The sequence below is a fragment of the Gadus macrocephalus genome, chromosome 23 (assembly GCF_031168955.1).
Source record: "Gadus macrocephalus chromosome 23, ASM3116895v1".
Classification (NCBI taxonomy): domain Eukaryota; kingdom Metazoa; phylum Chordata; class Actinopteri; order Gadiformes; family Gadidae; genus Gadus; species Gadus macrocephalus.
Genome location: NC_082404.1, coordinates 19,286,500 through 19,314,470, shown reverse-complemented (window position 1 = coordinate 19,314,470; position 27,971 = coordinate 19,286,500). Strand labels below are relative to the sequence as shown.

The following is a 27,971-nucleotide window of genomic DNA, read 5'->3' as shown; positions in this document are numbered from 1 at the left end:
GGGAGAGGGGGGGAGTCACAGCATGGGACGGAGAGAGAGGAGAGGAGAGGAGGGAGAGGGGGGGAGTCACAGCATGGGACGGAGAGAGAGGAGAGAGGGGTGGAGAGTGGGGGGAGACACAGCATGGGACAGAGGAGAGAGGAGAGGAGGGAGAGGGGGAGAGTCACAGCATGGGACGGAGAGAGAGGAGAGGAGAGGAGGGAGAGGGGGGGAGTCACAGCATGGGACGGAGAGAGGAGAGGAGGGTGGAGAGTGGGGGGGAGACACAGCATGGGACGGAGAGAGAGGAGAGGAGGGTGGAGAGAGGGGGGGAGTCACAGCATGGGACAGAGGAGAGAGGAGAGAGGGGGGGAGTCACAGCATAGGACAGAGGGGAGAGGGGGGGAGTCACAGCATGGGACAGAGGAGAGAGGAGAGAGGGGGGGAGTCACAGCATGGGACAGAGGAGAGAGGAGGGAGAGGAGGGAGAGAGGGGGGGAGTCACAGCATGGGACAGAGGAGAGAGGAGAGGAGGGAGAGAGGGGGGGGGAGTCACAGCATGGGACAGAGGAGAGAGGAGAGGAGGGAGGGAGAGAGAGGGGGGGGGGAGTCACAGCATGGGACAGAGGAGAGGGGAGAGAGGGGGGGAGTCACAGCATGGGACAGAGGAGAGAGGAGGGAGAGAGGGGGGGAGTCACAGCATGGGACAGAGGAGAGAGGAGAGGAGGGAGAGAGGGGGGGGAGTCACAGCATGGGACAGAGGAGAGAGGAGAGGAGGGAGAGAGGGGGGGAGTCACAGCATGGGACAGAGGAGAGAGGAGAGGAGGGAGAGAGGGGGGGAGTCACAGCATGGGACAGAAGAGAGGAGAGGAGAGGGAGGGAGGGGGTAGGAGTCACACCAGGGTAGGGAACAGCAGCATGGGACAGAGGAGAGGAGAGGAGGGAGAGAGGGGGTAGGAGTCACAGCAGGATAGGGAACTGTGGTTTGTGAAACGGTGCTGGATTGTAGATTGATTGATGAGGGATAGATGGTCTTTGAGAGACACTGATATAAAGAGTTTGTTTAGAAGTGGGAAGGAATACACACCTGTAGTTCTGTAGACACACACACATAATTTGTATATTTTTGAGTGTGTGTGAGAGGCACAAATACTAAAAGGAGGGAGAGTGTGTGTGTTTGGTTTGAAATGTGGGCGGGGGAACACACCCCTAAGCTCATTGTCTCCTCCTGTGTGTGATCAGGAGAGGGGAGGGGAGGGGCTCACAAGGGGAGAGAGAGAGAGAGAGAGAGAGAGAGAGAGAGAGAGAGAGAGAGAGAGAGAGAGAGAGAGAGAGAGAGAGAGAGAGAGAGAGAGAGAGAGAGAGAGAGAGAGAGAGAGAGAGAGAGAGAGAGAGAGAGAGAGAGAGAGAGAGAGAGAGAGAGAGAGAGAGAGCGAGCAGAGAGGAGGTGCGCTTGTGACAGGGGAGGAGGGAGGAGGCGAGAGGCCGGGCACCGTGAGACATGGGGCGTTTCGCCGTGGGGCGTATCGCCGTGGGGTTGTGTGTTCCTCACGTCGGCGCTTCAGTCGTGTTCGCAGCGGCAGCAGATCACCCGGCGAGGACGCACAGCCAGACAGACGCACAGCCAGACAGACGCACAGCCAGACAGACGCACAGACAGACGCACAACCGTGACCTGGAACACACTCTGGAACGCACACTGGATCCGGCTCGGCGCGGTCTCCCCTGGGTCCGGGGTGTGTCAGGGGGCTCCGCTCTGGGCGTTCGCTGGGTACAATGCCCCCCCCCCCCCTTTACTCCACTGACGGCGGCCGGAGCAGCGTGAGACCCCGGAAGGAGTAAACACACACACACACACACACACACACACACACACACACACACACACACACACACACACACACACACACACACACACACACACACTTTGGACACTTTCTTGGAATTACTCGGGGAGGTGTCCAAACGACACACACACACACACAGACCTCACCCCGACCAACCCGTCCCCCCCAGTACCTGGACGATGGGGTCCGGCGGGGGGTCCGCCAGCCTGCTCGGGGCGGCGGTCCTGCTGGCCGTTCTGGGACCGGACCACCTGGCGGAGGGGGGCTGCGCCGGGCGGTGCTGCCACAGCCGGGACTGGAGCTGCCTGTCCACCGACTGGAGCATGCAGCGCGTCTACGGGACGTGCTTCTGTGACGACACCTGCGCCCGCACCCGGGACTGCTGCTTCGACTACTTCACAGAGTGCCCAGGTGAGACGCAGACACACACAGACAGACACAGACAAACACAGACAGACAGACAGACACACAGACACAGTCACACAGACAGACACAGTCACACAGACAGACACAGACACACAGACAGACAGACAGACAGACACAGTCACACAGACAGACACAGACAGACAGACAAACACAGACAGACAGACAGACACAGACAGACAGACAGACACAGACACACAGACAAACACAGACAGACAGACAGACACACACAGACAGACAGACACAGACACACACAGACAGACAGACAGACAGACACAGTCACACAGACACACAGACAAACACAGACAGACAGACAGACAGACACACAGACAGACAGACAGACACACACAGACAGACACACAGACACACACACACACACACACACACACACACACACACACACACACACACACACAGACACACACACACACAGACAGACAGACAGACAGACAGACACAGACACACACAGACCTGGGGTGTGGATGAGAGCCGGTGGAGGGGTGAGTGTGACTCACTGAAAGGAGGAGAGCGTGTTTTGATTCACGGTCTGAATCGGACCATCGTACGACGTTACACAGCGCTACCGTAATGGTTGGGATAAATAGCAGTCAGGTTTGAATGTTTATCGTAGTCTAGGCGAGAGAATGGAGGTCAGAGATTCAGGCATAAAGATGTAGTATAGGCGAGAGTATTTCAAACGGAGCGGTTAATTCACTGCGTGTTTGTAATTTATTTAACATTAATATGATTTATTCTAATTTCAGACTAATGAGTAACTATTGGTCATTAGATTAATGCGTAAACAAACATTGTCTTGATAAGATTACTGTTGAGGCTAATCAGTAATCTTACGGAGTGTAGAGGCAGAAAGAGTTCTGGCATTTGTAAAAATTCAGAGAAAAAAGTATGAATTCTGAGTCCATATCATCGTCCATAGACAGTATTCCAAATGAAATGAAACTAACTCCTGACCCTTGAAATGATTAAATTCAAATCCCATGCTGAGCTTCGTTTCCCTGAACGGGCACACATAATGGAATCAGCCCAAACATTTGAAGAATGTGATTCTGTCAATCAGTTGCAGCAATTACAGTACAAGGCCAATAAGTGGAGCATACGGATACAGAATGACAAGCCAGTATGTACCCTCCACGGTGGACGTTTCTACACAGAGTGGGAAAAGATGTGCAACGAATTATGAGAGAAGGGCTGGGGTTCACTCGTCCCTTCTCTCAAAGTCACTTGTACACAGAGGAAACACAAATTACACGGGTCCGAATCAATAGCCGATTGTTCTACAGACATTAGCTCATTAGAAGCTTTTTACTTTTTAAAAGCTTTGCACCGCAGAAAGAAAAAGGTCTAACCTGATGAAACATTTTTGCTGCAAAGACGTGGTCGATACCGTCTACAGGCAAACAGGCAGACAAAGAGACAGAGCTGGAGCTATCAGACGGAGACATAAAGATAGTTAGATATTGATAGATCCCAGTTGAACGGAAAGTCTGATAGAGCGACGAAGAATGGATGTCAGACATTCAGGCATGAAGATGGATGAATAGATTAGACATAAAGATAAATGGATGGTTAAAGGAGATAGAGGCATACACTCATAAAGATGGATGAATAGATAGAAGAGACGGACAGATACACACCCACAAAGATGGATGAGGAGATAAAGGACACAGACACATACAGATGGACGGATAGATTAGTGAGAGACACATACAGACACATGAAGGTGGATGGAGAGATAGACGAGGCGGACTCACAGCACAGAGCCATAAAGATATAGATCAGAGACAGCAGCGGAACAGATGGGTGGAAGGACAAATGGACCAATGGGGAGACACGTCCCTCTCACCCCCTCCTGTGTCTGTGTGTGTGTGTGTGTGTGTGTGTGTGTGTGTGTGTGTGTGTGTGTGTGTGTGTGTGTGTGTGTGTGTGTGTGTGTGTGTGTGTGTGTGTGTGTGTGTGTGTGTGTGTGTGTGTGTGTGTCTGCAGCTCAGGACTGCGTGGTGGGCCCCTGGGGGCCGTGGAGTGGCTGCGCCCGGCCGTGCCGTCCGTCCACCCGGGGTCGCCGCCGCCGCGTGGAGCGGCAGCCGGCCAACGGCGGCGCGGCCTGCCCCCGCCTGGAGGAGAGGGCCGGCTGCCTGGAGTACCGCGACCACACGGGGGGGCGCTGCGGGCCCGACCTGGGTACGCACACACTGGGGCACACACTCTGTACGCACACACACACTCACACACTCTATACGCACACACTGGGGCACTCACTCTGTACGCACACACACACTCTATACGCACACGCACACACACACTCTATACGCACACACACACTCTATATGCACACACACACACACACTCTATACGCACACACACACACTCTATACGCACACGCACACACACTCTATATGCACACACACACTCTATACGCACACACACACACACACTCTATACGCACACACACACTCTATACGCACACACACACACACACACTCTATACGCACGCACACACACACTCACTCTGTACGCACACACTCTATACGCACACACACACTCTATACGCACACACACTCTATACGCACACACACACACACTCTATACGCACACACACACACACTCTATACGCACACGCACACACACACTCTATACGCACACACTCTATACGCACACACACTCTATACACACACACACACACACACACTCTATACGCACACACACACACACTATACGCACACACACACACACACACTCTGTACGCACACACAAACAAACATTGGTGCACACACACACCCTTAATAAGAGGCCGTATGCAACGCTTATACTATAAGGAAATCCATTTACTGGCAAAAAAAAACACACTGAATATCTCAAGTTCAATGTACCACATCCGTGGAGATGGATAAGGAAGTCCTTTCCTTCTACAAGACTAGACAAGTTTAGATCAGCAACTCTTCTGCTTTCCTCCTCTGAAGAAACCTTCTTGTAGAATATCGACTGCTTTGAGTAGAGGTCGTACCCCTTCCCTTGCCCCCCCTAACCCCCTGCTGGTCCTCCCCTAGGCCCCGCCTTCATCACCAGCATGGAATTCGGCCAGAAGAGGCCCACGCACGACAGCTATGGAACCCCGCTGGACCCAGGGTATGTTCCACACTGCTTCAGGTCCTCCACATAGGCACCCACCACCTGGCTAAAAAAACGTTATTTATAGTTGCCCCGGGCTGCAGAACTGCCTGCGTTCCTTCGTCACGTGTAACTCAAACCCTGTTCTGAGCGAAGGCCACAGATACACTTATCATGTTTTCATGATGCATGAACATCGTGCAGCTGGCCTATAGCGGTAGCAACGCTTTGTAATCAACACTTCTTTCAAATACTTCCACTTTAATGGTGGGAAACGGTTGCAGAGATGATAATGACTTGAGGTGAGCTAACGGACACCTCCTCGGTCCTCAACGGTATCACGCTTCAGTAACAGATACGCTGGTAATAAGCTTCCCATAGCCGGCGTTTGAGATAGGCTACTGTTCAAATTCCATCCTGCCAGAGCACATTTTTTATACATCCTTGGAATGTGTGCAATGTGACCCTCATGGTCTCCCCCCCCCCCCCTCACACCTTCCTGCCATCCCCAGGTTCTGTGTGGAGTTCACACTGCAGTCGCGGACAGCCCACTGCGCGGTGGAGACCCGACCCCACACACACTGGACGCGCTACATAACGGAGGGCTTCACCGTGTGTGTGGCGTGCCAGCCCCCCGCTATGCACAATAACACCGGCAGCTGCCAGGGAGATGGGCTGCAATCAGACAAGTATGCATCATGCTTGAGCTACTTAGAGACACACACAGGAGTTGGTTCATGTTTTTGCCCAGAGAAAATCTTCGTCCAACTTTTGGAAAACTCCTCAAAAACCCACTTGACCGTTTTATCTTAAAAGGGCCGACATGCTTTGTAATGCGCTGTTGATGCGGCTGTCCTCCACTTTGTATAATTAACGGGATACCCAGAGTCGCTCCGGGAATATTCTGCTTATCTTCCTGTCACACTGCTGATGTTGAACGAGAAAGGGCATTTTTATCTAAACTGTCAATTTGCCTCGACACGAGAGCAAAATGAATCTGTGTGCGTGTGCGTGTGGAGGCCTCGTTCTATGCGCTGAGCACGGCAAAAACAACCGTCACATTTGTAATGTTACGGATGTAATGTCATTTTTTCCCCGCCCCAAGTTAACCCCTTGGATATATCTATTAAACAACAAACGTTGTGGTGTTGCAGGCAGGCGGTGCTCCACTGGCAGGCGCTGGAGGTCCCCCGCTGCGCCGGGACCTGGAGGAAGGTCCACAAGACGCAGCGCTGCCGCTGTCCGCTGCAGCACAGCTTCGTCTTCATCTGACCCGCAGCACTCCGTGCAAAGTAACGCGAGATCATGCTACTCATCAGTGTTCAGATTGTAAAACAAAGATCGCTCCTGTTTCGGTGTTTCAGAGCGGATCCGTCTGCTTCTTCCTCTGCATTGTTTCACAGGGTCTCTGCCTTGTAATAGTAGCCTGCTAGAATACCATTGTTTTGTGCGTAGTCTTAACTTATTGAACATTAATCAGTGGTAGCATTGGGATATGAACATCATCTAACCAATACGGATGATTATAAATAAATATTTTTTAATACAAATGCAGCACAGAACTTTCTACTGCTGTTTAGAGGGCCCTCTAGTGGCGCTTGAACGCTAGTCCTCTAGTGGCATTTGAGCGGTTGAACACGTCAGCATCCATCGGGAGAATCGAGTAAAAACACAAGGAGCGCAAACATAAAACGTGAAAATGAAACATAAATTAGAAAATTATACAAACTATTATGAGAACATTGAAGAAAAAAAAAAAAAGTGGTATGCTCATATGCTCACGCACTGTTTTTCTTCACCAAGGGCTTTTTGTAAAAAAATGGGGGGGGGGGGGGTAGGGGGGCCGGGTCAGGCCACGGTGTCCCTCTTCAGGATCCTCCAGCGGTCCTTTAGCATGACCCCCGTGCGGCCGTTGAAGTCGTGGTCTAGCAGCATGCGCTTCCAGTTTCCCTCGCCGTGCTTCCTCACGGCCTTGGTCAGAACCTCGTCCAAGAAGGGTGTCCACTTCTGAAAACAAAATACCATCAGCACATAAAAGCAGAAGCTTTCAGCAGACCCTCGTCCATGAAGGGCGTCCACTTCTGAAAACAAATTAGACACAATCGTCACATGCATCGTCTGGTCGATTAGCAGAAGCTTTCATCAGGAGTCTCCAAAAAGAAGTCTCAGTCCTCGGCACACTTCTTTGATATTCAGCCTATTCTATATTCTGTATTCTGTATTCTATTCCTCGTTCAATAAAACTCTTTGGGGTGAAGCATCTCCACACAGAACCTTATTGCCAAACAGGGTCGTCAACACGGATCAGAATCCCACTTGAGGCTCACCTTCCGGCCCTTCTTGGGCGGCGGGGCGGGGGCGGTGGCGGACTGGGCGGACAGCCGGGGGCTCTCTGCAGAGACGGTGGGAGGGGAGAGTGAGGGGAGCTCAAGCTGAAGCATTTACTAGGTTAACCCATCCCCTGTATACAACAAGATAGCATTATGGAGCATCTTATCCTAGCTAAGTAGCCTTTTTAAGTGCCAGATTATCGAAATAGTTATGGCATGGACAGCGTTGAAACACATAGATGGTGTAAGTAACAAAAGAAAAACATACTTTTCAGAGGTTTCTTGCTGGACTGTGGTAGCCAGAGTCCCTGCTTTGTAACGTTCAAAAGTCTCTTCTTGGGCCTGCAGAAAATGCAAAGTCACGGCAGCGGTGTCGGTTAAACCCACAGAACCCTTCTCCTCCTCCTTCTCTCTGAAGCGCTTCGATATTTATCGGATCATAACATTTACCATACATTTTGGAAATAACGAGAAGGTATTTACACTGGGAAACATAACTGGAGTTCATGCATTAAAATAAGTTTATCTCAAAGATGCGGCTGTGAGAAACCAAGCAAAACATTTGACTTCACGTTTAACATCTAAACATTTAAATCCAAAACCACCCGAACAAATGTAGTACAAATCTAGTGCAACAAAACAAACCAACTCACCTTTTAAAGGCGGGTAGAGAGTCCTCTGTGGACTGTGAGGAGGAAAGGTCCTGCACACCACTGGAGTCGGGGCTGCGGGAAGACTGGGTCACCGTCATGGCTGCCTGTATGAGACAACACAGGAAGCCATGTCTGAACACAACACATCCTTCTCCCACATCAGGCCTGTCAACATGGTGCGGCAGGATGGGAATTGGCAGACGTCACAATAGCACATTACATAAAAAATAATTAGGGGCCGATAGAATAAGTATTGCGGTTCTGTACATTGTTGCGGGTTCTGTAGTCATTGTGATACACGATTTTCCCTTTTTTGCCGTGATTTTCTCCGTTTGGTGGTTGAACCTGTGGATTAACATTGGGGGTTCGGTCAGGAAGGTTGGTCGGTTTCTAAGTACGGAACAGAAGCTAGTGGATACGATTGATAATAACCTATGGCGCCCTCTGGAGGACGCAAGCATTGATATGTTTCCACTCACATTACACTCATGTTTTGGTAAGAAAAAAAATCTTCCCTTAAAGATTCATAGTAGTTAATCATTTAAGATGGGTTCCATCAGACCGGCTTAGACCTCAGTACCAAAGGAGCAGCAGGAGAGAAGAGGGAGGAGAGAGGAGAGGAGAAAGGAGAGAGGGGAGAGAGAGGGGAGCAGGAGAGAGGAGGAGGAGGAGAGAGAGGAGAGGAGCAGGAGAGAGGAGGAGGAGGAGGAGAGAGGAGAGAGGAGAGGGGAGAGAGGAGGAGCAGAGAGAGAGGAGAGGAGCAGGAGAGAGGAGGAGGAGGAGAGAGGAGAGAGGAAGAGCAGCCCTGCCCTTCTTCGCCGCCTACAGAGTTTGTTATGTATGATCATCCTAAACCCCGTGTTGTTAAGCAGAGACATCTGACCGAGGGAGCCCGAGCCTCGGAGGCGGGGCTTATTCTGCAGAGGTCTGTAGGAAACCCATCCATCAAACCAAACCGGATTCCCACTGATTCCTTTGTGGCTCATTCCGGGGCCTGTGTCCCACTCTAGACCCTGAGCTTCAACCTGTTGATGATGATGGAGCGTGGCCTGTCCTTGACCGCCCGGTTCTCCGTCCCGGTCGCCCCATCCATCGGGCCGCTGCCGTCAGCCCCCCAGGGCGCAGTTCACCCACTTGGCCTCTGCTGCCCACCGTTATCCATCAGACCTTTCTCTCCTCTCAAGAAAAGTATTGCTTGGTGACAATTGAGAGGCAGTCATAAATTTAAGTGCTGCACTACATGGTTTATTTTTTTATCATAAAGTTAAAAGTCGAAATTGGCAGATTTTCAGAAAGGATTGTACTTGTCGAGTTGGGGCCTGAACAACAATGCGACCCTTCTCCAGTGATGGCACTAGCTGTAGGGGCACGGTTTAAATGAGTTCAGCTCCGTTTCACAGCGTTTGTCGACTGACAAACAAACAAAGATCGATGAAAGATGCGCTTGTTTTACAGGATTCAATTCTTCATGCATCAAACCACTACATTTACGCCTCACAGTAAACCCAGCAGACGCCTCGAACCATCTCAGAGAGCAGAACATTGCTGGTTCTGGGATGCAACAGCCTCTTGAGGACGTGATTAAATGTACGAGGAATCGGTTCGAAGGTCACGCACCCTTCCTTTATCGATCACTCATTTACGCGGCTAAACAGGCGCTTTGTGTTCTTGGACGATTTGAATATTCGATGCAAAGACATTGAATTGGCGTTTTCTTTAATAGTCGAGTGGTCGAGTCGGGAGGATTGTGTGTGGAACAGAGGGCCGTTCCATTAGGAGGAGGGGGAATACCTGACATCCTCCATCGTTTGGGGTTCTGTCATGATCAGAAGGGGGCACCGGGCGTGGTCACACAGTGGGCAGACTCTGAGCAGGCCAAGAGCTCCTTTCTGTTTGATTTCAGAGATGTATTATATTAATTATCTATTATATTAGCCTATGTTATAGTATATTAGGCTGATAATATGGAATGGAATGATATGAACGTATGGCCACAATGTCATCATGTTAGGAAAGGTTCATTTGTTTGAGGTGAAATAAAGAAAATTGACTTTTTCGAGGTGTTCAAACCCCGCAGAAGTCACAAAAAGAAGATGATACATCGTTCCCAACCAGTCGACGGGGGGTCTGCCCCGACCCACCGCTAGATTCCACCGTGCTAAATCTGAGTGGAGGACACCCCAGGTGTTCCTGAGCGATGTACCCCTCAAGGTACAAACTGAACCAACGTCCCCATGAGAACCTGCACATGTCCCACCGTCACCCAGTTACCCCAGGATCCAGACGTCTTACTGCACCACCCTCAGTTACCCCAGGATCCAGACGTCTTACTGCACCACCCTCAGTTACCCCAGGATCCAGACGTCTTACTGCACCACACCCAGTTACCCCAGGATCCAGACGTCTTACTGCACCACCCCCAGTTACCCCAGGATCCAGACGTCTTATTGCACCACCCAGTTACCCCAGGATCCAGACGTCTTACTACACCACCCCCAGTTACCCCAGGATCCAGACGTCTTATTGCACCACCCAGTTACCCCAGGATCCAGACGTCTTACTGCACCACCCAGTTACCCCAGGATCCAGACGTCTTACTGCACCACCCAGTTACCCCAGGATCCAGACGTCTTACTACACCACCCCCAGTTACCCCAGGATCCAGACGTCTTACTACACCACCCAGTTACCCCAGGACCCAGACGTCTTATTGCACCACCCAGTTACCCCAGGATCCAGACGTCTTATTGCACCACCCAGTTACCCCAGGATCCAGACGTCTTACTGCACCACCCAGTTACCCCAGGATCCAGACGTCTTACTGCACCACCCAGTTACCCCAGGATCCAGACGTCTTATTGCACCACCCAGTTACCCCAGGATCCAGACAACGTCTTACTACACCACCCAGTTACCCCAGGATCCAGACAACGTCTTATTGCACCACCCAGTTACCCCAGGATCCAGACGTCTTACTGCACCACCCAGTTACCCCAGGATCCAGACGTCTTATTGCACCACCCAGTTACCCCAGGATCCAGACGTCTTATTGCACCACCCAGTTACCCCAGGATCCAGACAACGTCTTATTGCACCACCCAGTTACCCCAGGATCCAGACGTCTTACTACACCACCCAGTTACCCCAGGATCCAGACGTCTTACTACACCACCCAGTTACCCCAGGATCCAGACGTCTTACTGCACCACCCAGTTACCCCAGGATCCAGACGTCTTATTGCACCACCCAGTTACCCCAGGATCCAGACGTCTTATTGCACCACCCAGTTACCCCAGGATCCAGACGTCTTATTGCACCACCCAGTTACCCCAGGATCCAGACGTCTTACTGCACCACCCCCAGTTACCCCAGGATCCAGACGTCTTACTGCACCACCCAGTTACCCCAGGATCCAGACGTCTTACTACACCACCCAGTTACCCCAGGATCCAGACAACGTCTTATTGCACCACCCAGTTACCCCAGGATCCAGACGTCTTATTGCACCACCCAGTTACCCCAGGATCCAGACGTCTTATTGCACCACCCAGTTACCCCAGGATCCAGACGTCTTATTGCACCACCCAGTTACCCCAGGATCCAGACGTCTTATTGCGCCACCCAGTTACCCCAGGATCCAGACGTCTTATTGCGCCACAGCACACCACAGCGATGCTGAGGGAACCCACCAGTTACCTTGAGCAGGAAGTCCGAGGGGTTCTCAGCCAGGAAGTGGTCCAGGTACAGCTGGAGCTTCTCCAGCAGCTGTTGGTACTGGAAGTTCCTCATGTAGGGGTGGTTGTTGTCCCCCTTGGCCACCAACGTGGAGAGCTTGATGGCCATGTTCTGTGAAGACAAATGCTGAGTTGAGTTGGTCTCGTTTGCTATTCTTCAAATAAAATCCAAACTTAAAAAATATATACATTTTGTATATTTATAGAAAAAATGTATTGATCTATTGAAAATCGATAATCGGGGTTGGTTTGAAAAAATCCGGAGATCTCATTTATGGCCCATATGGCCCTGCCCTCAGCCTGCCCTCAGCCTGCCCGCGGGGCTGTACCTTGGGGAGGTTCTGCGTCTCCTTCAGCCACTTGAGGGCAGTAGAGGCCAGGTCTCTGCGGCCCTCCTTCAAGCAGACCGCCACCGACTAGGAGAGATGCAGTCAGTCACGCCCGTCACTCAAAGTCAGTCGTGATTTCTCATCAGAAGCACGTGCAGTTGAAAAAAGAAAAACTGTCGTCAAATAATACACACGCACTTACCATAACCCCCCTCATCCACTACACTGTTATAAACGTGGATTAGAAAGTGCAATATAATAATCACAATAGGATCTTCTACAGAGGGGATACGTGTTTGGAAGGACGGAGCTCGCCTTCCTTGGCAATACGAGGCATGTCTGAGAGTGGGTTAAGCATCTTGTGTACACACACACACACACACACACACACACACACACACACACACACACACACACACACACACACACACACACACACACACACACACACACACACACACACACACACACACACCCCCCCCCCCCCCCCCCCCCCGGGGGCGTTTGGATGTGTGGAGCGCCGACTCATTTTGATGTCTGCGTCAGAGTGAGTTGAGCTTCTCGGACACATAGTATAACTCCACACGCATTTCACACCACTCATTATAACTCCTACAGAACGCTCCTACACCACCACAACCACTTAAAAAAAATCACACACGGGTTGTGGCCATGGGGGAAACCCCCCCCCCCCCTTCCTACAAATAGTTTCATCGTAATTTTTAAATGCATTCTCTCGAGAGCCGTTTGTCCCTTCGGGGCTACTGTAGGAACACGGTGAGCTGTGTGGAAGACGACATGCTCCCCATGTCCATATGAAGGCTCATTCCAAGGTAACAAAAACACAACCGTTCTTATGTCATGGGATAATTCACTTAATAAAATGTGCTTATGAATATTATATTCCAACCAGGAAACCTCTGCTAGACATCTCCCAGAGATGTTGTTTATGAATGAATCCCTTGGCTGTGGTCTGGTACAGACGCAGGTGGCACTGTGCTGTGGTGAGGCGTTCCACGAGGTTACCTGGACGTGCAGGAGAGTGGTGATGGCGTTGTACTCCTCTTCATCGGCCACAGTGTCCCGCAGGTTTCGCCAGAGGCTGGTGGCGACCATCAGAGGCATCACGTAGCCCCCGCCCTCCTCCACCACATCTACCAAACAACAGGAGCCATTAAAGCACTGGCACGGGGTTGATGTGACCGACCATAGCAGGACAACTGGGCTACCAAATGGTTGTTTTCTGTTCCCACTACCAACACATACCTGTGATCTGGGATCCGTGCATGACTCTTCCAAGGAAGGCTGCGATTTGCCATTTCTGAGTCATGCAACCCTCACAGTTGGCTGGAAAACAAATATTGACCCAAACATTATTTTTATAATGTCAAAGCTCGTTATTGTTAACCTGTTTTCTTTAATATATGTTTTTAATATATGTTTGCTAATTATTTTTTTACTTTTGTAAATGTTTCAGAATGCATGAATTGAACTTGACACATTGTTTGAACTGCATTTGAGCATCTGTTAATAAAAATAAATCTTTGAAATACGAGAATCCCCTGTGGCCCTCATCCTCTTCCGTAGACCCCAGTGAGAGAAAATAACGATCCAATCAGATTTACTGATGGAAGGGAAAGATGCTAAGCTAACCCTCCAGCTTCTTCAGTGCGAGGTCGAAGTCGTTCAGCTTGTCCTCCTTGAAGTGTTGACACAGGCTGGTGAAGGAGAAGTCCAAAATCCACTTGGACACCAGAGCTTTTACATGATGAAAGTTTATAGCGGAACTGTCGTCCGAACTCTTCGAGTCTCGGCTGCTCGGTTCAGTCTCCATGATTGTTGTTGTTGTTCCGCCGGGAGGAGTCATGCTGGCGGGCGGCGCTCGGAAAACCCACTGCCTTCGCGCCTTTTGATTTTGGGTTTCTGGCGGGCGGCGCTCGGAAAACCCACTGCCTTCGCGCCTTTTGATTTTGGGTTTCTAAATCTCGCGATATGACATTTCTTGTAGCGCTCCTAGAGGCTTGGGGAATTATGGCGGTACAACTCTATCGAACTCATTCGCATTGTATTGTGTTCATACGTTGTCTTCGGGAAACCGGGATGTTGTACAAAGAAAAAGCATACCCTATTAGGTTGCAGTACACATTTTGAATGTGTGTGCGTGTGTGTGTGTGTGTGTGTGTGTGTGTGTGTGTGTGTGTGTGTGTGTGTGTGTGTGTTTTAACCAGTTTGTAATTTGTTTTGGGATTCGGAATAATTGGGTTTTCTGTATATTTGTTATGCAAAAATGGCAAAGCAATCAAACAAACAACTATGTTATGCACAAATGCACTAAAACAAAACAAAATCTCACTCATATACGCACACATACACATCCGCATATTATATACACATTTATTAATTATCCTGCATATGCTAATAGACATAATGGGGGAACAATGCTCTACAGAAATGTGGACGTACATGTACCATAACAAAGTGTTGTGTGTTCACATAATTGTTCAGACTATTACATGCATACAAAGATGGCGCTTTGTACAGAACCAATCTGTGCAGCTCCAGGAATCGACTGATAGTGTCTTTCAGAGCCCAACGGAAAAAAAGAAAAAGAAAGAAAAACGCTGAGAAATGAGGAGGCATAAACACACGGGACGACAGAGGAGACAAGGGGCCGGGTGCATTTGTCGGGAGGAGGGGGGGCGAGGGGGTGTCAACGTTTGTATAATAAGCACGCACAGTTCACACAAACATACACACACACACACACACACACACACACACACACACACACACACACACACACACACACACACACACACACACACACACACACCCCCCAGCCTTGTCCACTATGCACAGTTTTGTTCTGTCGCTCTTTTTTTTGATTTACCTTTTTTTTTTTTTTTTTACAAATGATAATACCTTTGTGAGCCAGTAGGACTCAGCTCAGCCTGTTGCGTAGCTCTAAAAGCGCTTGTGCAAACTCCCGCACACCCACACATGCGCACAAGTGCACTCACTCACTCACTCACACACACACACACACACACACACACACACACACACACACACACACACACACACACACACACACACACACACACACGGGGACCACCATAAAAGTCCAGAACTTTCGGCATTTCTGGGCTCTTCCTTGCCCTCCGGGAAGGAGACAGGATTCTTTCTGTGTGAGGAGGAAGACTGAACCTTGGTCTGAGAGCAGGCGGACTCGGCTCAGGCTCTGAAGCAGCACTAAGACGCATCAGAGCTGGCTCAACAAAACACTAAAGTCAGACGAGGAAATTCAAAGCGGGCACGATGTGATCCCTCTCTGCCATAGCTAGGGCCGTTCCCCAATGCAAAATGATCATTGAAATGACAAACTCGAAAATACAAACGATGGCCTGTCCCATGAATTTGTGATCACGTTCAAATTATATCGGTATTCTTACACATAGATTCATGGACCATACATTAATCACCATTTAACTTTTGGTACAGTTTTTGTGACTACTACTTAGTTAACGTTGACTCCAAAGTCTCCCATTTGAGCCGATGGACCACAATATGTGACAGCATAAGAGTGAGGTTATGGAAATGTTAATCAAGGATTTGAGCACTGTTCATATAGATACAAACTAGAAGCATGAAATGGATGGATCTTTCTCTCTCTCTCTCCCTTTGACTCTCTCTCTCTCTCTCTCTCTCTCTCTCTCCCTTTGACTCTCTCTCTCTCTCTCTCTCTCTCTCTCTCTCTCTCTCTCTCTCTCTCTCTCTCTCTCTCTCTCTCTCTCTCTCTCTCTTTTCCTAGCTTTCTCTCTCACCGTCTCTCCCTCAGATCAAACTAGGAACTGCTGTATTTATTATCCGTGCGCCTCTGCTTCCTTTCCTTCATATATTATTATGGGATGGGGGGTCGGGGGATAAGGGGTGGGGGGTGTACATGGATCATGTTATAATAGTAATACAATTAAAAACAATATAATTAATAACAATAATAATAATAATAATGATAGTAATATTCTGAAGTAGGCAACTCCTTGTGCTCAAAGGAGCCAAGACATCAGTGTGGATTTGACAACATTACCTCTCAAAAAGTACAGTAGGATCTAGGACAGTAGCTGTAAAATAAATACAAACATAAACAAACGGAAAACAGAATCCATCCGACCGGAACATCAGAGAGTTATAGAAAACCTGAGAACTCAATAACATTACTTGTATTATCTATTACATAAAGACCTGATTTATCCTATAAAATTAGAATTTTCTGTACAGTGCTATATGAACAAAGCCAAATGACTTGCTACCTTCTCATAAACAGCAGTTTTATGAAAAGGCACACATCATTTCCAACCACCATATGGCGAGAAATTGTGGTCATGCTCTGTATTTTTGTTTAGAAAAAATAGAATTATTATCAACATTAAATTTCCAAAAACATAAAATCCTTGGTGTGTGGCCATTCAATTATATTATCTCTATATCATTCATTGCGCTGTGTTAGATTTTATTTTGTGTTTACATCTCACAGCTATATAAAAGGTCCAAGCGCTGACTTTTAGACCCCTATCCCAAAAGATATGACATGTTAAGGTCTATTGACATATGGCAATAAGGTGACTGACACTAGGCCTACATGCCAGTCACACATTACTTTAAAGCAAGTGTGAAACCTTTGCAGATTGCATTGTTTGTAACGTTGTGGTAGTTGTAACACTGTTAATTAGCCTCATATTAAAGATACATCATTTGAAAAATACAATAATTTCTGCCTGTACACTTACAAATTCCATAAACAGAAAATAAAGTGCCACAATTCTTGGCCTGCATAGATTGCAGTTTGCTGTATTGCACTTTCCACCCCTCTCTGAGAACAGAATAAAATAAACAAAATATTCCTGCCTATTTCCTCCACTTTTCCAATCTGATTTTGTACAACCTCTCAAGCACGCCATACTTGTACACCACTAATGCACGCCGCCAAAGTGCCATGCTCAAACGATAAACACTTATTCCAGCAATAAATTGGAATCCTAAAAGGCAACACAAAACATGGATATAAGTTCAGTGAGAAACAGAAGAGGACGAGGAAGGACAAGCGACAAAGAAAACAATTAAAAGAAAACCTTTGGGTTTAAGTTTGACTCAAATCAGCTTGGTTCAACGAGAAAACAATAACAACTCGAAGACTCTTCAGTAATAGAAAAACGACAACACAGTAGTATGGATCAAATGTCTACGATGACATCATAGTTTGGAGGAGATTATGATGTGGACTACAGTGCAGGTAAACCACCCGATAGCGAAAGAATAGTATTATAGTACATGTTCATTTAATAGTTAGTGAGAAGCTAAATAGATGGAAGCCTTATAATGTACTTAGTTTGGTCTGTGTATATCACACAAGAATATACTATTCTTCTCTTTTTTTTACTCAGTTGCATTGTTTTGAAAAGCCGAAAAGGAATACTAGTTAAAAGTCTATCTTTATGGTAGTGACCAAATCTAGTGTACTTAATTATAGGTCTACGTATTCTTATTCAGTTTTACGTCATTTAAATGCCAGACTATAGAAATCCTCTATACATCTGATAAAGGTCTACATACTTCATATATTGTTCATAAACTACAGTGAGATATCAGTTGTCAGATAGAACGTTGTTTAGTGACTTGGATGGATTCAGGAGATGAAACAAGGAATAAGACATCATGTTTTATATCTTGTCCCAATCTCTCAACCCGTCTAATTAGTTAGCTGAAGCTTTTGACAGTTATTTCTCTATGAAGTATTTGGCAACTACAGATTGGTGCTGTAGCATAGTTGTTGTGTTTTGTCCTTCGTGCCCACTTGAAATGTTTCAGATATATATTAAAAAAAAGAAAAAAAGAGAACGTACGATTAAGTCATTATGAAACCCAAAAGCCTTAACGGTAACATTACAGTTTCATACACAGTTTCTCCACACAGAAAAACATTACAGGGTCGTCATGGGAACACATTGCATTTCCACAAAATGTAATGATATGTCATTTTTTTTTTGTTATCGCTACGATGCAACACTCGATCCGAGGTCTCTCGATGCACCTTCGTCTCTTCTCTTCCCCCCTCTTGTCAGTGTTTTGCATTAGTCATCCTGCACGTTACTTATATAATTTCCTTGGGTTTTCAGAGTATTTACAGTGGAGCGCTTTCAGCAAACTAAGCACCGTAAAATGTCTTTTTGAGGGCATGCTTTGTACTGATAAGTCTCTCTGTGTGCACTCGACTCAGGTGCTAGAAAAAGAAGAAAGGAAGTTCAGTATGTACACCGGGAGGGGGACGGACACATTGTTTGCTTCATTTGATAAATAATATTTTAGTTTTCCTCAAAGTGCCCTCACTTCGGTCCCCAAAGTAATTCCCGAATCTGCGTTTAAAAGAGCAGTTTGAAGTTCAGCGACACACAAAAAAAAAAACACAGGTAAAAGGGAGCTTTTCATGCCATGCAAAAATATCTTTCCCTATATCTGCGCCCTTTTCCCTCTGTCTTCTTCTTCTGCTCCTCGACGCCGGCCGGGGGAGGTCCTCCGCGGCGAGGAGGTCTGCGGCCCCTCACCGCTCCTCCGACCGTCACATGCTGGTTCCACACCCCGGGGAGCGCCCCCCCTCCCCGGGGAGCCGGTGGATCTCGGGGCTGAACACGTGGTTCTCCACCTTGTGTGTGCTTTGGTCGCCGTTGTCGGACTCCGCCTCCTGGCTGCCGCCCGGCCGGCCTCGGGTGTAGCGGGGCGCTGAGCCCGCCCCCGCCACCGCCCCCGCCACCGCCTTGGGCGACAGCGGCGTGCCGGGGACGGCCCCTCCCACCGCGGCCATGAGGCGCTGCCGTCGGTTCTCCGTCGACGGGTCGTCCTCGCCCGGGGGCGTGTCCACCACTAGCCTCTCAGAGGACAGGGAGCAGGTCTCCTCCTGGGCCAGGGACACTGACCTGGGGATCAGCGGCGAGGTTTCCTCCTCTGGGGAGACGTCCTCCAGGAAGCTGGAGCTGATGTCGGGGGAGATGGTGCTGGGGGGCGTGGGCGGACCTTCGGCGGGGGTCTCCACAGAGTTCACCCTCGACCCTTTGGCGTGGAGCGGGTTGTGGCCTCGGAGGGATCTGCGGATGTTCTCGGCGGCGTCGTTGAAGCTCTCCCCGCGGCCGCTGTCGGAGTGAGGTCGGTCCCCCGAGCCGACGGGGACGGAGACGGCGTCCGTGAGCAGGCAGCTCTGCGGGTTCCGGTCCCCGCTGGCGCTCAGGAGGTCCAGCTCAGGGAGAGAGTCCTGGAACGTGGCGTCCCCCTCCTCCTTCATATCCTCCGTGTAGTCGTCTAACCCCTCCATGGAGGAGGGCTCCACCTCCTTCATCTCCAGCTCCACCTCCTCTCTGACGGCGCCGTCGGGGCTGCTGGGTTTCCTGCCCGGAGACGGCAGGGCGGTCATGGAGGTGCTCAGGGTGCTCACGGAGCTGGTGGTGTTCAGGTTGGTGTAGGACTGCGACTTGGTCATCTGGTGGTACATCTCCTCCAGCTTCTGGACGTTGAGGCGCTGGGGGCTGCCCCTGTAGTGCTGGGGGCTGCGGGCGGTGCCCTGGGGGCTGCCCCTGTAGTGCTGGGGGCTGCGGGCGGTGCCCTGGGGGCCGCCGGCGCCGGTGATGCTGACGGTGTGAGGTAGCGTGAGCACCATGGGCCCGGGGCTCTGCTTCCCGGGGGACTTGAGGGCGGCGTCCGACGTGACGCTCTTGGCCGAGCCCCCCCAGCGGCTGGGCGACAGGTGGTTGTCCGTGGGGGTCTTGTCCCCGCCCTTCTCCACCACCACGTCCATCAGCTCCATGCTGCGGGCGAAGGCGTCCTTGAGGTTCATGGACACGATGCTGCCGTTCCTCTTGGCGCGCTCCAGCGCCTCCCGCCTCTTGATGGCCTTCTCCTGCCGCTTCTGCTCCTTGTAGAACTCGGAGAAGTTGTTGACGATGATGGGGATGGGCAGAGCGATGACCAGCACGCCGGCGATGCAGCACAGCCCGCCCACGATCTTGCCCAGCAGCGTCTGCGGGTAGATGTCGCCGTAGCCCACGGTGGTCATGGTGATGGTGGCCCACCAGAAGGAGGCGGGGATGCTGGTGAACTTGGTGGCGTCCTCGTCCTTCTCGGCGAAGAACACCAGGCTGGAGAAGATCATGATGCCCATGGCCAGGAACAGGATGAGCAGGCCCAGCTCGTTGTAGCTCCGCTTCAGCGTGAAGCCCAGCGACTGCAGGCCCGTGGAGTGGCGGGCCAGCTTCAGGATCCTCAGGATCCTCATGATGCGGAAGATCTGCACCACACGGCGCACGTTCTGGAACTGCAGCACGCTCTTGTTGGACTCGGTCAGGAAGATGGTGACGTAGTAGGGCAGGATGGCCAGCAGGTCGATGACGTTCAGCGGGCCCTTGAAGAACTTCCACTTGTTGGGCGAGGAGAGGAAGCGGAGCAGGTACTCCATGGTGAACCAGGCGATGCACACCGCCTCCACGTGGGCCAGCTGCGGGTTATCGTTGGCCTGGTTGAACTCGTCCATCACCTGGAGCTCCGGCAGCGTGTTGAGCGAGAGGGCGATGGTGGAGAGGATGATGAAGAGGATGGAGATGATGGCCAGGATCTGCAGGGAGGAGAGAGAGGAGTGTAAAGCAACAAGAAAGTTTCCGCAGTTCAAAGGAATCACACGGTGTGTATGTTCCGTTATATTTCAAAGGATCTTTGCTGTCGCATTAATAGCCGGGGATCGAAGATATTTACATATTTATGGCTTGCGCGGATGCGTCATTAGATTCTGCCACAGACATTTGTGGCAGATTTGTGGTCTATTGTTAGTAATTAGAGGCGTGGAGCAGGGAGAGGTGTGAAGATATGTGCCGGATATTAAATAATGAAAGGGGAACACATGCTGCCGTTGCTAGAAAAGTAAGTGGTGAATTTAAAACCAATCCAACGCAGGAATAGGACCATTCGCAACTCACAGAGAATAACTGCATCAATAAAAGGAAATTAAATGGACATACATGAGAGAATAAATAAATAGGAGTCTTTCCATCCCGGTCTCGTAGCTAGCAGAATAACAAGGGCAGATGTGTCATGATCTTCATCTCGAGATTTCGATCACTATTCAAAAGAATGAAATGAATCACTGAATAAAGATGATGTCTAGGTGTTGCCCCCCGTTGGTTTGTGATGTGGGGGGGGGGGGGTCATCCAGTCAGATGGGGCTTGACGGGGCTTTGAAGGACTCCCCCACACTACAGAGAGGATGGACTCTACTGCCCCCGCCTGAAAGGCCGTAGTCAGGTACAGTGATCAGCAAGGGCCCATGAGGGTACGATTATTTTGGGTGTGCATGTGTGTGTGTGTGTGTGTGTGTGTGTGTGTGTGTGTGTGAGAGAGAATGATTCACTGTGTGTGTGAGTCTTTCACTGTGTGTGTGTGTGTGTGTGTGTGTGTGTGTGTGTGTGTGTGAGTGTTTGATTGTGTGTGTGGTTGTGAATGATTCACTGTGTTTGTGTGTGTCTGTGTGTGTGTGTGTGTGTATGTTTGATTGTCCGTGTGTGTGTTGGTGAATGATTCATTGTGTGTGTGTGTGTGTGTGTGTGTGTGTTTATGTGTGTATGTGTGTGTGCGTGTGTGTGTGTGTTTGTGTGTTAGTGAGTGAGTGTTTGACTGTCTGTGTGTGTGTTATTGTTTGCGTGTGTGTGTGTGTGTTAGTGAGTGAGTGTTTGACTGTCTGTGTGTGTGTTATTGTTTGCGTGTGCGTGTGTGTGTGTGTGTGTGTGTGTTAGTGAGTGAGTGTTTGACTGTCTGCGTGTGTGTTATTGTTTGCGTGTGTGTGTGTGTGTTAGTGAGTGAGTATTGGACTGTCTGTGTGTGTGTTATTGTTTGCGTGTGTGTGTGTGTGTGTGTGTGTGTGTGTGTGTGTGTGTGTGTGTGTGTGTGTGTGTGTGTTAGTGAGTGAGTGTTTGACTGTCTGCGTGTGTGTTATTGTTTGCGTGTGTGTGTGTGTGTGTGTTAGTGAGTGAGTGTTGGACTGTCTGTGTGTGTGTTATTGTTTGCGTGTGTGTGTGAGTGTTTCACTGGGAGTCTGTGAGTTTGTGTTCAACGGTCTGCTTGTCTTCAGAACAGAACAATATGTGCTACCTTATCTATTCAATCTCTTCCCATCCTCCCCTTCTTCCTCCCGCTCCCCCCATCTCCCCCACCATCGCACCTCGACGGAGCATCACATCTACGAGCTCTGAGACAGTGCTGGGACTCCTTCAGCTGCTGCTCCTGCTACACTCATTCAGCCACGGCTGTGGGAGGGTATGATGCTATACCGTTAGCGATGCTAAGCTAGGAACGTTATACCAGAACGCCGTGGGATAGGACCGGTCCTGCAACATACTGGATATCTGTGAAGGCTGTATAGGACCGGTCCTGCAACATACTGGATATCTGTGAAGGCTGTATAGGACCGGTCCTACAACATACTAGATATCTGTGAAGGCTGTATAGGACCGGTCCTACAACATACTAGATATCTGTAAAGGCTGTATAGGACCGGTCCTGCAACATACTGGATATCTGTGAAGGCTGTATAGGACCGGTCCTGCAACATACTGGATATCTGTAAAGGCTGTATAGGACCGGTCCTGCAACATACTGGATATCTGTAAAGGCTGTAAAGGCTTAACTTTTGAATAGTTAAGCCACATCCTGTTAGGACCTCACACAATAATTACAGGGATTTCTACTTAATATAGATAATTATTAGAATTGCTTATGATGATAAATACCATTTTTAACAGTCTAACGGAGGGAAGTACATGGAAATGACCGAGCCTAGCAGTTGGTACAGCCACCTCGATAGGCTGTTAGCTGATCTATCCATCACACATCTGGGGGGACAGTCCTTCTTCTGATTTGAACGCAGGGTCGATTTTGACACGGATTGTAATTGCTAATCAAAATGGTGGTAAAATGGACCCTTCAACATAGCAATTACCAATCACCAATAACATATATGAATGGTTTGTCAATGATAAGGTCATCATTAACTTAAGGCTGATTAATGACTTGAACATTATTCAGTTGTGTTACTGAAATATAAAGTATGGTATCAGAATTAAACTATATTGCCTTTCTCATACTGTAAACAATTATATATATCTTCTCATCGTAATCCATTTATACTATAAAACAGGGTCTCACTATAAGTCGATATCTTCATTTCACAACGATACCATACCACATCCAAAGACAATAAAACAACTTGACAATATTGAATTATTGCCCAACTCTTCTTTGGTAATAGAGATTTAAGTGTCACTGTGTGTGGGGGTGTGTGTGTGTGTGTGGGTGTGTGTGTGTGTGTGTGTGTGTGTATGTGTGTGTGTGTGTGTGTGTGTGTGTGTGTGTGTGTGATAGAGAAAACAGAGTGATAGAAAGAGAGAGAGAGAGAGCACCAGAGACAGAGCGAGAGAGAGAGAGAGAGAGAGAGAGAGAGAGAGAGAGAGAGAGAGAGAGAGAGAGAGAGAGAGAGAGAGAGAGAGAGAGAGAGAGAGAGAGAGAGAGAGAGAGCACCAGAGAAAGAGAACCAGAGGATGGGCGTGTCCCGACAGAGGGAAGCGCGGTGCAATGCCGGCGACCGCTGATTAGCCTAACCCAATTAGCCGCTAAGTGCGTCTGGCCCGGCACACAGCGCATAGATTGGGCGTGTCATGACCCTATGGAACAGCCTATGGAATAGCACCCGACCAGCAGGCTGGTGCCTTGTGTGGTTGACACGCGATTGTGAGTATGAAGGGGTGAAGCAATAATTATAAAGTGCTTTGGGTGGCCTTAGTTTGAAAAGCGGTTTGTTGACCATTTACTTGAGTCCCCCCCCCCCGCTACAAAACAGCATACACACATCACCGGTGAAGGTCAACGTTTAAGGAGGCTCATATTGTGAAGCTCTTTGATTCCATTAACTGCCACCGAGGAGGTGAGTCAGTCCGCCCGTGTTAATGAAAGGGCCTGCTAACACACACACACACACACACACACACACACACACACACACACACACACACACACACACACACACACACACACACACACACGAACACACACATACACACATACAAACACATTCATACACGCTCATGTAGGTACGTGAACAAACAAACATATGAGTTCAAACAAAGGCACACACACACACACAAACACATTTATACACACACACACACACACACACACACACACACACACACACACACACACACACACACACATACACACAAACATGTTACATACATATTATGCATACACACACATGATTATAAACTGGGGCACACACACACACACAAACACACACACACACACACACACACATTAAAACATGCAAACATTTGCACACATTTGCACAACGCACACCCACACACCCACAAAACCCCGCACACCCTGGCCTCCCACCATGACCCGGTGAGTGATTAACCTGCACTGATATGAGCTCACCTTGCTCCCTCCCTCCCACACTCCCGCTGCTTGTGAACGCCGGACGCAGACGCCGTTACCCCCCCCCCCCCCCCCCCCCCGGAGCAGTGCACATTAACCCACCGTAATGGAGTGGGGGTAGTTAGGGAGATCAATTACAGCGTGAGTCTCCTCCTGCCCCACATACAAGAGGCACCCCATCCATCGGCTAAATTGTGAGTTTAATCTCGACCCAGAAAAACAAACAAGGCCCCCTTTCATTGTGTTTTTGCTTTGAAGGGACGCACAGACACACACACTTACACACGCACTGCACACAATGTTCTCTGTGTGACTTTAACGACTTGGCCTTCGGTGCAGCAGTTGCCCTGCGACCCGGGCCAGTCTGGGGGGGTGAGGTCTGAGGCTCAGACAGGGGGGGGCACAGCCTGGGATCAGAACACACAGCTCACACTGTGTGTGTGCGTGCTAAAGTGTGTGTGTGTGTGTGTGTGTGTGTGTGTGTGTGTGTGTGTGTGTGTGTATGTATGTATGTGCGTGTGTGCGTGTGTGTGTGTGTGTGTGTGTGCACAAGTGTGTTTGTGTTTGCGTGTGTGTGCGTGTGAAAGTGTGTGTGTGTATGTTTGTGACCGACGGAAACGTGGCTTTACAGTGTGATGAGGAGAGGGTGACCATGGCGACCAGACGGGAGGTACTGATGCTCGCTATGCACACGCTATCCCGGGCATTTCCATCTTTGGTCCCCGCACAAAGACAGCCAGAGACAACAGAGGAGGATGTCGAAGGCTGTCACCTTTTTTCCGTCAGATGACACCTGAATCTCCCTCTCCGAGATGTGTTATGTTATCAACGATGGGAAGGGCCGTGTTCCATTAACCGACTGTCACGGGGGCGCGGGATGGGCCCCTCCGGACCTCAGTGGCCGGGGTCAGGGGTCACCGGGTACAGTGTGCGAGTCCCCTTCAGGAGTTCCATCATCACCTGTCCATCAGCTGTCTCTCAGCCCCCCCCCCACCCCCCCTCAGAAGGAAGAGGTCCCCAGGAACACAGCAGCACTCTCAGCCTGCCGTCGCGTTGAGCGTCGCTCCCCCTTCCAGCCTGTGGGCGGTGGCTGGGGTATCGATTGTGGACGCGTCCTGTTAGGACCTCCCAGTCAGCCCGTCTCCGGTCCCGACGGCCCCGTATTGATCCCGGTGCTCCCGGCTCTCATGCCCCATGATCCCCCCCGGCGTTCCCCCCGTCCACACACACACACACACACACACACACACACACACACACACACACACACACACACACACCCGTCTGACCGGCCTGTGTCGTCGACTTGAAGAGGGAGCGATTGAGCCGTTTCTCAGGCATGATAATTCAGTGCAGCCCGGATCGATGGGGGTGATTATGGCTCTGCTAATGCCGATCGATCCCAGGAATGCCGTGGTGTTTCATCATCTGCGACTGTGTCTCTTCCCGTGGGACAGCTGCGTCGCACTGAGAGGCGAAGCTGCTGCCCTCAGCAACCGTTCCTTTCCCACACAGCATCGTGGAGGAAAATCGGAATTAAAAGTCGATTTGTTATTTGTCGAAACAGCAAAAGCGCGCGGTCGTGACCGGTCGGTTTGTGAGTCTCTGGAATCTAGTTCTTCTAATAGCCTTTAGGGGGTTTGCATGGGTGTTGACAGAATGAACCCTCACCATTCTAAGTCAGTAATTTAATTCTCAGAACGGAAAGCCAATGCATATTTTCTTTGTTTCCATGTTATGTATTTTGCAAGGTCCTGGTTGACAATTATATTTCATTAAAACGTATCAAGGACCGAACCTATTTCATATCACTCCAGGCAGGTTGAGAAGACTAAGGCTGAAGGGATTTCAGCCTAAACAAAAATGTAAACGATATGGAAGTATAGATCGGAGGCTGGGCGAGAATAGCCGACAGGTGCGATGAGATATTTGAAAGTCCTTCAAAGAGGGGGAACATTAGATTGAGATTTGAATAATGCAGGCACAGATCAGCAGCCACTGCACAGAGGGACTGAGGGAGGGGGTCAGAGCCACGCGCTGCTCTCCAGGGCTCACTCGGACCGGCCTGTTTCTGGAGATGGAATAGAGCGAGCGCCGAGCGGGAGGCGGGCGGTCGAGGCCACTCTTACCGACTTTAGAAAAGACGGCGTTGGGGAAAATGGCCGGAAATCGTTACGCTTTGTTGCACAGATGTTAAGCTCCTGATTTTATAGCGCCCATAATGGCAGCAGAGGACAAAGTATTTTCTCTTCGGACACAGTCGGAGGCGACAGATTGAATGACAGCCCGCTGCTTCAGCACTCGACTCCAGCAGAGTTTTTATGACATCACACACAGGACAATGAGCGCCAAGGCCTCTCACTCTTCCCTCCAAGGGTATACGTACTTGGTAATTGCCACGGCGGATGCAACCCATTTCTTCCCCTCATAACCCGCCGTTGGATTGAGGCACGCTGTGACACTTTATCCCTTCGGTCCTCATCACGCGGCTCAGCTGCTGCTCCTCCGTCCTCAAAGAAGCCGGCTTTCATGACAATTAACAACCTGGGCTTATTCGATAACTATACTATCTGTGTGTCGGAGCACCAAAGAACTTTTGAAACTGACGCATAATAAAACAGCATAACCCGATGGGACATCCAGTGGAGAGATCGCGCGTTGGAAAGCTCGGGATTTCAAAGCGCGATCGCGGAGGATTCGTGCTGGTTTAGAATGTGGAGAAAAGGAAATTCACCTTAAGGGATATTCAGCTTAAGTTTAAGGGATGAGACGTCCAGCCGAGCGCCCTGCGTTGGGCCTGGAGCTGCGGACGGTGTTCATATCACACGCGGTGGGAGAAGCAGGCGCAGGCCTGCTGCTTCACAGTGCTCCGTGGAACCAGCAGCTCACTATCAGTGACACGCAGACACAGCGCTGGACCACTCGTCAAAATGTTATCGCAATATGGCCGAGCGCGATATCAAAATCACAAGAACTGCAATATTATAATATGGGTAAAATGTGTGTAACGTATATATGTATACGGTATGTA

The 27,971-nt window shown here is 49.7% G+C and overlaps 4 protein-coding genes across 5 annotated transcripts in view; 2 read left to right on the top strand and 2 right to left on the bottom strand.

Moving 5' to 3' along the window:
• The first annotated feature begins 1,608 nt into the window (after nt 1-1,608).
• On the top strand, nt 1,609-6,925 carry LOC132452433 (somatomedin-B and thrombospondin type-1 domain-containing protein). Its single transcript, XM_060045061.1, has 5 exons — nt 1,609-2,237; nt 4,254-4,448; nt 5,315-5,393; nt 5,888-6,064; nt 6,530-6,925. Exons 1-5 carry the CDS (start codon nt 2,006-2,008, stop codon nt 6,645-6,647), a joined length of 801 nt encoding a protein of 266 aa, XP_059901044.1. The 5' UTR covers nt 1,609-2,005; the 3' UTR covers nt 6,648-6,925.
• On the bottom strand, nt 6,896-14,327 carry terf1 (telomeric repeat binding factor (NIMA-interacting) 1). Of its 2 annotated transcripts, none has more exons than XM_060045059.1 (9): nt 14,075-14,290; nt 13,688-13,768; nt 13,448-13,575; nt 12,422-12,508; nt 12,055-12,204; nt 8,359-8,462; nt 7,974-8,047; nt 7,703-7,767; nt 6,896-7,382 (listed from the first exon to the last, which is right to left on the bottom strand). In XM_060045059.1, exons 1-9 carry the CDS (start codon nt 14,286-14,288, stop codon nt 7,224-7,226), a joined length of 1,062 nt encoding a protein of 353 aa, XP_059901042.1. In that variant the 5' UTR covers nt 14,289-14,290; the 3' UTR covers nt 6,896-7,223. The 2 variants fall into 2 exon arrangements, with proteins under 2 accessions (XP_059901042.1, XP_059901043.1); XM_060045060.1 differs by having other exon boundaries at nt 7,209-7,382; nt 7,692-7,767; nt 14,075-14,327.
• A 3,025-nt stretch (nt 14,328-17,352) lies between these two features.
• On the bottom strand, nt 17,353-21,107 carry LOC132452969 (potassium voltage-gated channel subfamily B member 2-like; the record flags this gene model as incomplete). Its single annotated transcript, XM_060045804.1, has 1 exon — nt 17,353-21,107. A coding segment is annotated over one exon (2,073 nt), but the record flags the coding sequence as incomplete, so codon positions are not given.
• A 4,645-nt stretch (nt 21,108-25,752) lies between these two features.
• dok6 (docking protein 6) overlaps nt 25,753-27,971 on the top strand; it is an 18,935-nt gene continuing 16,716 nt past the window's right edge. The window contains 1 exon segment of the mRNA XM_060045803.1: nt 25,753-25,861. Within this exon segment, the coding sequence (XP_059901786.1) occupies nt 25,753-25,861 (109 nt within the window).

Excerpts from the sequence above, each read along its gene's own strand:
- LOC132452433 (XM_060045061.1), top strand. The coding sequence starts at position 2,006 with ATGGGGTCCGGCGGGGGGTCCGCCAGCCTGCTCGGGGCGGCGGTCCTG. Across the intron at positions 4,449-5,314 it reads GCGCTGCGGGCCCGACCTGG|GCCCCGCCTTCATCACCAGC; the intron begins GTACGCACACAC and ends GTCCTCCCCTAG. Across the intron at positions 6,065-6,529 it reads GATGGGCTGCAATCAGACAA|GCAGGCGGTGCTCCACTGGC; the intron begins GTATGCATCATG and ends GTGGTGTTGCAG.
- terf1 (XM_060045059.1), bottom strand. The coding sequence starts at position 14,288 with ATGACTCCTCCCGGCGGAACAACAACAACAATCATGGAGACTGAACCG. Across the intron at positions 7,768-7,973 it reads CAGCAAGAAACCTCTGAAAA|AGAGCCCCCGGCTGTCCGCC; the intron begins GTATGTTTTTCT and ends CCGTCTCTGCAG. Across the intron at positions 7,383-7,702 it reads CGCCCAAGAAGGGCCGGAAG|AAGTGGACACCCTTCTTGGA; the intron begins GTGAGCCTCAAG and ends TTTTGTTTTCAG.